Raw genomic sequence first — 12,977 nt, 5'->3', positions numbered from 1 at the left:
ATGCATTTTCCATTTTAAATGCTTTTTTGCAACATTCTTCCTACTATCTCCACTCATCTTTTTTTCTTAAGCCCCAAATATCAGTCGGTCCTCAACCTCGCTATGAGAGATAATTTAACAATTATTTATTAGCAATAATTATTAGCCTGAAACACTCATCCACATTGAAAAATCTCCTGATAAAAGATACATGACGCCAACGGGACTTGAACCCGTGTCCTTTCAATAATTTACATTTGTCAAGTTGCTCCCTGGTAGAAGCCCTAGCAATTGAGTGATACCATTACAAAAAATACTGTTTCAAATACTGAACATGGGGCTATGACGCTGTAATATTAAATGATAGATAGCAGTTTCTATGTTTTTACGTTGGCAACATTTGTCCCGCGAAAATTTTTTGTGTTTCATTATCCGTAGTCGTGGCATTTTTTGATTTACCATCATGTAATATGTTTATTCTACATTGATGTCCATTATTAAATGACAAAACTGTTTAAAATTCTATAATTATTTTAATTGTTTGACCTGAGAAACCATTTTGCATTTTCAATGCATTTTGAAAATAGGTATTTTGCATTTGAAATGCTTTTCTAAAAACTATTTTGCATTTTGCATTTTCAAATGGAAAAGTTTTGACCCATTTCCATTTTGCATTTCAAATGGTTTTGGGTACCCATTTTGCACATCTCTGACAACATGTTTGTTTAATAAATTGTATGAATATACTAACCCGAGCAATTTTGACTAGAATACTTGCTGGGACAGGCGTTGATGGCGTAGGAGATGTTGAAGCCTGACATGCTGTTTGCTAGATCGGAGAAGAAGTGCAGCAGCACCGAGCCCGAGTGCGTCATTATCTCCGGCACGCTGCGCACTGCATACGAATCCTTGTACATCAGCCCGCTGTAAGAAGAGAACACATTAGAAACCCAAGTGAAACGTGCTACGTACATCACAAGTTGGTGCGAGTGACCTTAGATTGTACAATAGAGACACATCAACAAAGGATTATTCAGTAAAAAGAAAGTGTAAAATATGTGAGAATAAACTTGAAAATGTGACATAGCTCCGAGACATAGATGGCTCTAGTGTAGATATATTTTAAAACTTATGGACTCATCTGACAGATGTCGGAAATATATATATTTCAAAGCCGGCTGATACGATTGTGGGGGTCCGTTTATAAAAATATTTCACGAAAACGATTTTAAATATCCGCATTCCGTATTCCAGCAAATTCCCGTATTCAAATTGATTGTGCGGGCTCATATCTAAACCGTACTGTCCAATGTTTTCGTAATTTACCGCTACGGGCATCATTACAAGCTGTCAAAATGTTGCGCCAACAACGAAACCAATCTCTGCCTAATAAATTATTTATAAATAACAATATATAAATTATTTAAGTAATTCACAGTGTTATTATTGTAGTTAATACTTTTTTTATTAGTTGCAATTGCAAAGTGTGTACATGATGTAGGTATAAAGAATAATACATACAAGTATAAATTCAAATTTTTTTTCACAGTCCTCGTCACAAGGGTTTCTTGTTGTGAGGCGGCCTGTAGTTAATCAACGAGTTTATTGTGTTCTTTTTATCATTGCATTAAACTTTGGGTAATACCATGAACAGGTTAGAGGCTTTTGAAATGTGGCTTCACCGGAGAATACTCAAAGTCCCATGGACTGACATGATCACCAACACAGAAATTCTCAGGCGGGCTAGAGCAGAGAGAGAACTGCTTAGATTAATAAAAATCAGGAAAATTTCATATCTGGGTCATGTACTTCGAGGGGAGAAGTATCACTTGCTCCAGTTAATATTGAAAGGCAAGATAGAGGGTCGCAGAGGGCCTGGTAGGAGACAAATGTCTTGGCTGCGAAATATACGAGAGTGGACCGGCATTAGAAGTGTGGAGGAGCTATTCCGGGCAGCGCAAGACAAAGAGACATTTTCTAGAGTGATCGCCAACGTCGGGGGGACCTGATACGGCACATAAAGAAGAAGAAACTTTGGGTTATTTTTTAATGCAAATATTTACACCAGCACGGGACAAAAAAACCGTTACATCGTCGTATATGATATTGGGTTCAAAGTTTTGACATTTTCGAAAAATTTGTTTGGTAAGACATTTATCTATTTGATTTTGTTACTCAGTTTTGTGAATTTATCATGTTTTTGATCTTGGAAAACTTTATTTTTGTGAGAAAAATTCTTCTGGGAAAATGTGTAGCATAATAGGTCGGAAACGATAAGACACCTATTCAATATTGTTTGAAATTAGGGAATTTCCTTCTTAGGAAATTAAAAAAAAAAATTCAGGAAAAAATTGATAAATGAAACTTTCAGCTCGGAAAATGGGTACGGAAATTTTAATACAACCATTTATCTTTTTGATATTACATTAAGTTTTGGAATTATCAATGTTGGCAAATTCTTACTGGAAAATTTTTGGTAGATATAATGACATCCTCACTGCGATCTCCCGTGCTGAGGATTTCACTTAAATATTATTAAAATTGTGTAGTATGGAAAATATAAAGTAAATACAAGTATATTTAATATTATTATTTTTCGGAATAACTTATTGAGTAAAACCTCAAATTATAATATTTTTAAATATTGAAGACAATATTAGTGATTCTTAAACGCAAATCTGAAACAGAAAAATCAGAAAAGGAAACGGTCACATCTGGGACTCGAACCCAGGACCCTTGTCTTTCCGGGACAATGCTCTACCAACTGCGCTAATGGGACCCTATCCTCATCGGTCACTTTTAACTGTATCATACTTCGAATAAGAACTACCAACGTTGTCTTCATTTTTTCACCGAGGTTTTACTCAATAAGTTATTCCGAAAAATAATAATTCATTTCTAGACTTGCAGAAAAAGTCAATAGATGTCGCACATTAAAAATAAAAACAATAAGATAGGTTTATCTATAAGACGCTGTCTAGGATTGCATTTAGTTCGGGTTGAATCTTGCGATCATACATAAAGATAGTTGCCAATAAAAAAATGTGCGGTGAAAAAATGAAGACAACGTTGGTAGTTCTTATTCGAAGTATGATACAGTTAAAAGTGACCGATGAGGATAGGGTCCCATTAGCGCAGTTGGTAGAGCATTGTCCCGGAAAGACAAGGGTCCTGGGTTCGAGTCCCAGATGTGACCGTTTCCTTTTCTGATTTTTCTGTTTCAGATTTGCGTTTAAGAATCACTAATATTGTCTTCAATATTTAAAAATATATGGGGACTACTTTAACTCGTCCCACATATGATAACACTAAATAATTACTCCGCCGTCTGAAGCCCCGGGAGAGCCAGGCGCGGACGGGAACGCAACTCTCTGCCATTCTAGTTTCAACTTTCGACCAAACCACCACTCTCTACTACCACCGTCTCTGCGTTCACTTAACTTGTAAATTCATTCTCGCAAATAAATTCAACAAAGATCGCAGACCTTTATATTTCAATCATCAGAATTCCTTGAACACAGATTTACGATACCGGCAGCCATCGTAAATTATATTTATCCTGCCATACTGGTGATCCCGACTTTACACTGCCATACTGGTGATCCCGACGTTCACGCTGCCATACTGGTGACCCTCGACATTTCTGGTGATAATAATATTTAGTGGACACGGTAGGTCGATCGTTGAAGCTGGAATCCTGGACAATCGAGTAAGTAACTTCCAATCTCATTACTTACAATCTCTTTTTCAACATTTTCAAGTCCAGTATATTTATTAGAGTCTGATTGTCGAATTATAAAGCACATTTCAAAATAAAACATTATTGTCCCACCAATTCTAATAATTAAGTATATCAAATATACCCACTAATCTGAACCAAAAAACTCGTATATTCGAATAGTATAGTGCCAAAAAATCTCAATTTCAGTGAAACACCGCACCAGCAGCTGCAGACCAAGCATCAAATTCACCGCAGAACGCAACAATCTCTGCAGACCAACATCAATTTCATCGCAGATCAAGGATCTACCGGATTTACTACGCAGGCAGAACTTCAGTTCCGGACCTCGTAACATCCACCACAAATCAATGCCCAGTAATCAACACCAAGTAACGAACCATAATTAATCCTACATACAGTGATTTTACAGCTAAATTTCCGAATACGAACATTCTAAAATAACTTTTTAAAAAAAAAAAATTTTTTTTGCAAGTGTACAATATTGTTACATGTTTATTAAATTAAGTGACCAGACAAGTTGAACTCGTCACAGTACATTCACATTATTTACATTGTATGCTCTCTAGATTAAGGGATTTTTGAAATTTCCGGATACCATCAATCTAACATTTTTGAATTTTAAAATTTTTTTCAAAACCTAAATTTACTGTCGTCATTGCTTTTGTTTCCTTGCTATTTTTACACTTACATCTGCCTATTTTATACTGCCTATTGCTTGCCGTATTATCAACACAATATGTCATTCGAGAATAACCAGACATCGAACGAAATCCATGGTAATAATTCCACAATGGACACAACAATAAACTCTGTCTCGGTTAAACTACCCGCGTGCTGGCGCGACAACATTGCACTTTGGTTCGCACAAGCTGAAAGCCAATTTTCTAACTCAAGACTAAAGGATGACCTCACCAAGTACAACATTATTGTTGCCGCTTTGGATATGGAGACCCTCAGGACCGTAAGCGACATCGTCATCAATCCTCCTGCAGCAGACAAGTACACTCATCTCAAATCAGCACTCATCGAGAGATTACAAGATTCTGAAGAAAAGCGACTCACTCGTCTTCTAACCGGACTTCAGCTCGAGGACAGGAAGCCTTCTGGACTGCTTCGACTCATCCATGAACTCACTGGTCCCGGGCTATCGGAGAGCCCAATCGTACGCGTACTTTGGCTACAAAGACTCCCGCAACACATTCAGGCCATTCTTACCGCACTACCCGACGACAATCTGTTGTAACTAGCATCTGCAGCAGATAAAATCTCGGAAGTTTATCAAAAATCTGAATGTGAAACTATGGACAATAATCATCATAATGGCATCCCGAACTCGAATCCAAACATCAGTGCTATATTACAAAACTTACAAGAACAAATTTCGGCACTCACTCTAGAAGTCAGTCGACTTAAAACAACTCGGAGAGATGATCATGGACAGGCAAACATTAATTTCGAAAACCGGAATCCCAGCACCCGCCGCGAATGGCGTCATCCATCGACATCATACCCAAATTCCGCGCACCGACCTCGTTCCAGGTCACGTGGTAGACCGTTACACACTAATAACACTGTACACGGCTACTGCAGTTACCATGCAAAATTCGGTAACAAATCACATAATTGCACCAAACCATGTACTTTTATTAATAATAAGTCAAGAAACGACAGTGGAAAACCCGCAGTAGAGACGTGCGATTTTCCTCAAAAAACTTGTCGTCTCTTCATTCACGAACTCGTGACGCGACAGAAATTTTTAATTGACACTGGTGCTGACGTATCTGTTCTCCCAAGATCATGCGGGAACACGACCAATACGGTCACCACAGATACATGCCCCACCACATTATACAGTGCTAGTGGGAAACATATAAAAACATACGGTACAAAAACCATAAATCTCCAATTTGGCCTCCGCCGCGATATGAAGTGGAAGTTCATCATCGCAGACGTCTCGAAAGCCATTTTAGGAGCAGATTTCTTACACTTCTTCAACTTAAGCGTCAACTTGAAGAAAGGAACCCTAACGGACCAGTCAACAGGATTGCAGATTAGAGGAGCTTCGCTGCAAGGACCCTCATCTGGCATTTCAACGCTGTTTTCAAGTCAAAAATACCGGGACATCCTACAAAAATACCCAACACTGACTCGACCCAACATCAAGAGTCAAGACGTTCCGAGTCACAACGTCACTCACGTCATAGAAACCAAGGGACCGCCGGTAACTGAACGAGCCCGCAGGATGGCACCAGCACTGCTTGAAGCCGCAAAGAAGGAATTTAAATTTATGATGGAGCAAGGGATTTGCAGGCCATCCAAAAGTAGCTGGGCGAGCCCACTACACATGGTGAAAAAATCCAACGGGGAATGGCGTCCTTGCGGCGATTATAGGCGTTTAAACGCAATAACAACGCCAGACAAATTTCCGATACCACAGCTCCACGACTTCGCTCACAAATTAAATAAGGCAAAAATATTCTCTACAATTGACCTAGTGCGCGCCTACAATCAAATCCCAGTCGACGAGGCGGACATACCGAAAACCGCAATAATAACACCGTTTGGCTTATACGAATTTACATCGATGCAGTTTGGACTATCTAACGCAGCCCAAACCTTCCAAAGATTTATGCACGCTGTAACAAGAGATTTAGAATCATGTTTCGTGTATATAGATGACATTTTAATTGTATCAGAAAACGAGCAAGAACACCTAAAACATTATAAAACGCGACAAGAAAGACAACTAGATTTCATTTCACAGTTCACCACCGACGTTAAACACATCTCCGGTCATCTCAACACCGTAACAGATACGCTGTCTCGAATAGAAGAGATAAACAGCCCCTCTGCTATTGATTACAGACGTATGGGGATAGAGCAGAGTCACGACGACGATCTTATTAAGGCGCATGAGGACTCCTCCCTTGTCTTGCGGAAGATGATAATTCCCGACACGGACGAATTATTATGGTGCGACATCTCCACTGGTCGTGTGAGACCTTTTGTTCCTCGAGACATGAGAGAACAAGTAATAGCCAACGTACACAACGTGAGGATAGGGTCCCATTAGCGCAGTTGGTAGAGCATTGTCCCGGAAAGACAAGGGTCCTGGGTTCGAGTCCCAGATGTGACCGTTTCCTTTTCTGATTTTTCTGTTTCAGATTTGCGTTTAAGAATCACTAATATTGTCTTCAATATTTAAAAATATTTAATATTGTTCTTTCTGAAATAATTATACTTAAATATATTACATGACATGTTTTTTTTCGGTTGAGTGGTTTCGGTTTAAGTTTGTATTTCATGTCAGTATATTATCTATTTCTGATCTCTCTATGTTTTGTATCCGGCTACATGCAACACTAGCGCCTCTAGCGGACAGAGTTGCCAGACAGCACAAGTGAATACTGTCAATATTTTACTGCAGTTGGGCGTATTACTAATATTCTAGGGTAGACAGACCTGAAGACGGCCAGCAGAGGAGAGTCGACGCTATCACCATCGTACACGTAGAGGTGATCCCAGCCGCACTCCGTGTGAAAGTCCTCGAAGTGCAGCCGCACCGTGGTGTTGGGGCCTCCTGCGTCTATCAGCCAGCTGCACTTCACGCCGATGGAGTAGCTCCCCGGCCCGTCATGGATGAAGCCCCGGGGCTCCACCAATCTGGAAACATCAAACAATCACAATGTACATTCACCTGGAATTAATTCGAATTTTTGGAAAATCATCGAGTTCAAGCTGTACGACTAGATCAGAGGATCCCAAACTTTTTTGCCCCTTAGACCACTTATCGAATTTCTTTTTCCATCGACCCTTTGCATGCCGAATATTGAATTTTTCCAAACCTATTCGTCAAGTGGGTTTTTCGTTTCTTTTTTTCGTAAGAAGATTGGCTATCCCCTATCAACTGTTTTGCAATAGTCTCTTATACAGCATCTTCAAGATCGCATTAATAAATCCCTTCCTACCTTAACCCACCTAGTATTATTTAGAGTGAAGATATTATTCAATTACTTTATTCAAAGATTTATTTATGAGATCCCTTAGTATCGTAATATTTGCATTAACTTCATAATAATAACCAAACAAAATTATTACAAAAAAATTGAAAATTCGGGTTTTGACAGAAAGCTAATTGAGGACTAAATAAAAAAATGGTTGGACTATAACCTCCTCACCCTAAATGTTCAAAAAACTCAATTCATACATTTTTCAATCCGAAAATTTAAGCTCCCAGAAAACCTTCCTAAACTAATCATTCACACTTGCTCACAAAACCTAGACACATCTCCACTACCTCAGTTGTGCATGCCCAATTCTCAAACCGTCTAATGAAATAAAGTACCTTGGTGTAATTATAGATAACCAACTATGCTAGGAGGCCCATATTAGCTCTATAACAAACTAATCATTCACACTTGCTCACAAAACCTAGACACATCTCCACTACCTCAGTTGTGCATGCCCAATTCTCAAACCGTCTAATGAAATAAAGTACCTTGGTGTAATTATAGATAACCAACTATGCTAGGAGGCCCATATTAGCTCTATAACAAACTAATCATTCACACTTGCTCACAAAACCTAGACACATCTCCACTACCTCAGTTGTGCATGCCCAATTCTCAAACCGTCTAATGAAATAAAGTACCTTGGTGTAATTATAGATAACCAACTATGCTAGGAGGCCCATATTAGCTCTATAACAAACTAATCATTCACACTTGCTCACAAAACCTAGACACATCTCCACTACCTCAGTTGTGCATGCCCAATTCTCAAACCGTCTAATGAAATAAAGTACCTTGGTGTAATTATAGATAACCAACTATGCTAGGAGGCCCATATTAGCTCTATAACAAACTAATCATTCACACTTGCTCACAAAACCTAGACACATCTCCACTACCTCAGTTGTGCATGCCCAATTCTCAAACCGTCTAATGAAATAAAGTACCTTGGTGTAATTATAGATAACCAACTATGCTAGGAGGCCCATATTAGCTCTATAACAAACTAATCATTCACACTTGCTCACAAAACCTAGACACATCTCCACTACCTCAGTTGTGCATGCCCAATTCTCAAACCGTCTAATGAAATAAAGTACCTTGGTGTAATTATAGATAACCAACTATGCTAGGAGGCCCATATTAGCTCTATAACAAACTAATCATTCACACTTGCTCACAAAACCTAGACACATCTCCACTACCTCAGTTGTGCATGCCCAATTCTCAAACCGTCTAATGAAATAAAGTACCTTGGTGTAATTATAGATAACCAACTATGCTAGGAGGCCCATATTAGCTCTATAACAAACTAATCATTCACACTTGCTCACAAAACCTAGACACATCTCCACTACCTCAGTTGTGCATGCCCAATTCTCAAACCGTCTAATGAAATAAAGTACCTTGGTGTAATTATAGATAACCAACTATGCTAGGAGGCCCATATTAGCTCTATAACAAACTAATCATTCACACTTGCTCACAAAACCTAGACACATCTCCACTACCTCAGTTGTGCATGCCCAATTCTCAAACCGTCTAATGAAATAAAGTACCTTGGTGTAATTATAGATAACCAACTATGCTAGGAGGCCCATATTAGCTCTATAACAAACTAATCATTCACACTTGCTCACAAAACCTAGACACATCTCCACTACCTCAGTTGTGCATGCCCAATTCTCAAACCGTCTAATGAAATAAAGTACCTTGGTGTAATTATAGATAACCAACTATGCTAGGAGGCCCATATTAGCTCTATAACAAACTAATCATTCACACTTGCTCACAAAACCTAGACACATCTCCACTACCTCAGTTGTGCATGCCCAATTCTCAAACCGTCTAATGAAATAAAGTACCTTGGTGTAATTATAGATAACCAACTATGCTAGGAGGCCCATATTAGCTCTATAACAAACTAATCATTCACACTTGCTCACAAAACCTAGACACATCTCCACTACCTCAGTTGTGCATGCCCAATTCTCAAACCGTCTAATGAAATAAAGTGCCTTGGTGTAATTATAGATAACCAATTATGTTGGGAGGCCCATATTAGCTCTATAACAAAGAGACTCGGGAAGTTATGCTATGTTTTATACTCTCTTCGATCAATCAACCACAACACACGGGCATGTGCCTAGCTTGGTGGTCTAAACATACCGAAGGGTAACACAAATAACTCTATGGATCCTTACATCTGCGATACATTTGAATCAAAACACCCATACATTCTATACCTGGAAAAACTATACACTTTACACTACATACATACACTATACAACTATTTCCCAAGGTACTTAAATCTCCCTTCACAAATCTTTCACATTCCCCAATTGTCCTAATTCATATAAAATATTATACTAATCAATGTTGTGGCGGGTATTAATATAAGTAAATAGTCGATTTTCATAATATAAATTTTATTTAACTTATATAGGGTTCACAACTTATAATTTTAGTAAAGAGTACAGAACAGTTTAGAAAAAAATAGAATCACTGAGAGTTTCAAAGAAAGTTCACGATTGTCCTCACCAAACACTTATTTAGCGTATTTAGGTAAAAACTCCAACATAGGATCCGCGGTATCATAGTTGGGCAAAAGAACGGCAAGTAATCTCCACTAGGGCACGGTTACTTTAATTCCCAAGGAGGACTCAGAGGGTTCTCTCGACTTGGTACTGGTTTGTTAACTTAGCACTGATCACTAGGATGCTGTTGCTTAGTTCTACCGGGAGTCTGGCTACACTGATTTGATATAGGTCAGCACGCCTTTATATATCTCTTAGTGCCGGGTGGGGGTAGCTTGGGCCAATGGGGCATCCTTTCGGCCGGGCAGAGAAGCGATAGTTGCCGAGCGAAGCGGCGCTATGCCTGTGAGGGAGAAAGTATTCAGATCCGTGACAAAATGCCGGGCGCTACAATGTTCAATTAATTATTACCATACTATTTGTCATATATGTTACTATGCAGATTTCGGTGTTGGGAACTCTTTGTAAAAAGTAAAAGTTTCTTTACTATAATTGTGTTTATTTACGTTACAGTTAATAGGACTGGATTTAGCTACCCTGTTCATTACCCGAGGGTTGGTAATTCTCTCGTTCGAGAAGCTTGTTCCCTGTCATTATCATCTCACAAGTACTTGTTACACTCTAGCGACATCTGACGGACTCTGGAGTAGGCTTTATGACTAGCGCCATCTATTGCTTAAATACTCAACCTTATTACCATACATCACACCTACCTTATAGTCAATTTTAATTCCTATCTGTCAGTGATGAAAACTTTTCCAGTGAAATTTGATGTGAAAAACATCATTACAACTGGAATTATTGCATTCCATTAGTGATAAACTGGTATTAGTGACGATAGCGCATTAGTGCATCAGTATTTCTTGGAAAAGGGTAAACAATAAATTATCAGTAGGAATAATGCAGTATCAGTTATTCAGTTACTGAAATGGAATATTGTTCAGAAATTCACACCCATAAATAGATAACAGACAAACATATTCAATTTAATACTAAAAATTTACAAAAAAAAGATTCATTTCAGTATCATATAAAAGGAAAGAAAAAACTGTTTAATTTTTGCTATTCCTATGTAAAAGTCTAAAAATGTCATGAAACGCATCTGGGAACTGAACCCAGGAGCGCAGGAGTCTTGCCGGGGCTTTGCACTACCACTGAGCTATTTCGACCCTACCCCTTCCGGTAATATCTAACTGTATCGTACTTCGACTAAGAGCTACCAACATTATCCTCATTTTCTTAATGCATATTTTTATTGGCTGCTATCTTTATGTACGATTGCAAGATTCTAGTATTTATTATTATTTCACGATCAGGCAGCATTCTGCTGACGAAATTCAAAATTCAAATCTTAAATATACCCTACTGTTGAATTTGGCAGCCACCTCTGGTCTGGAGGCCCCAAGGTACTTGAACCCTTGACTCTGTGCAGAAATGGCCGGTCTGTTTGATAGATTCCCCTATCTTAACGAACAGATTGCAACCTTCAGAGCACGGGCATGGGAATGCTCGATGCTCCGAGGCACTATGGTCATTAATCCCTTCAGCACCGTTGCACAGTCGGAAGACACTAAAATACGAGCCCAACATTTGTACAGGGTTGACATGTGTCATTTGAACACGGGTCGATTTTACGACTCGTTCTTGAGTTCAACAGCCGAGCTGTCGAAAGATTTGCCGGCCTCTGTGTTTCCTTCCTCCTACAACATGACCCGTGTTCTCTTCACGACCCGTGTTCACTCCTTCCTCTCCTCACAAAGACCGTCCACCCATCATCCACAAAAATTACACAAGGGTAAATTATTTTTCTTAAGGCCTCCTGTGTGGAGCTAATGAAAAAATATATTTCTGGTGAAATAACATATTATTGCTACGTTGTGTTTTTTTGCACGGCCGTATAATTAAAACCATTTCTTTAAAATCGTATCAGATACACGGAAGAAATTACCCAATCCAAATTGGTTTTCTATTCTTATTCCTGAAATATTTATAAAAACTTAATAAGTACGAAAACAAATGTAATAATGTTGCACAAGCGTTTCGTTCAACATTTAGATTAAAAGTCAGATCAATTTGTAAGCTTGACATTAAAAAATATACCTAGCCGTCAGATTAATTTGAAAGTTTGACATTCGAAAATGGAGCTGTCAGATTAATTTATAAGCTTGACATTCGAAAATGGAGCTGTCAGATTAATTTATAAGCTTGACATTCGAAAATGGAGCTGTCAGATTAATTTATAAGCTTGACATTCGAAAATGGAGCTGTCAGATTAATTTGTAAGTTTGACATTAAAAAATGGAGAAAATTTTCCGAATTCCGCTGCATGCGAATGCTCTTTAAAAAAACAACACTTGATTTCAACTTTAATATCTAACGGAGACAACTATTAAGTCGGGTGTTTAAATAAACATACACAAGATCAGTTTTTACGGTTTAGTTGGGGTTATTTTAATAATGTATGCGTATTTCCTAACCTTCAAACTTAACTTTGATTGAGAAAAATGGAACTGCATCTTTTACCATCTCCCACAACATAAATAGTTATTTTTTGTAGTAATTAAGTTGAAACCAAATGCTGTTTATATTGTTTGCGTAGTAGGGGGGAGACAGATTACGACATAATTTCAAAGCGTTTTATAACTCCATATTGCTCGCCTTACCTACATACAAACCTGCATAAATATATCACTCTCCAAACCTGTGACG

General features: G+C 38.4%; 1 protein-coding gene across 1 annotated transcript in view; it reads right to left on the bottom strand.

Annotated features, from left to right (window-relative positions):
- The window catches only part of LOC149411773 (attractin-like protein 1), a 97,185-nt gene that overhangs the window by 82,672 nt on the left and 1,536 nt on the right, over positions 1-12,977 (bottom strand). Inside the window, exons 2-3 of the mRNA XM_089646921.1 lie at positions 7,184-7,384; positions 731-903 (exon numbers count right to left, since the gene is read on the bottom strand). Coding sequence (XP_089503047.1) covers positions 731-903; positions 7,184-7,384 — 374 coding nt within the window. The remainder of the gene's footprint in view (positions 1-730; positions 904-7,183; positions 7,385-12,977) is intronic.

The sequence above is a fragment of the Hesperophylax consimilis genome, chromosome 25, assembly GCF_061612785.1.
Source record: "Hesperophylax consimilis isolate HC1 chromosome 25, BYU_Hcon_1.0, whole genome shotgun sequence".
NCBI lineage: Eukaryota > Metazoa > Arthropoda > Insecta > Trichoptera > Limnephilidae > Hesperophylax > Hesperophylax consimilis.
Note: the sequence above shows the minus strand (reverse complement) of the source record. Positions and strands in the feature narration are given on the sequence as shown.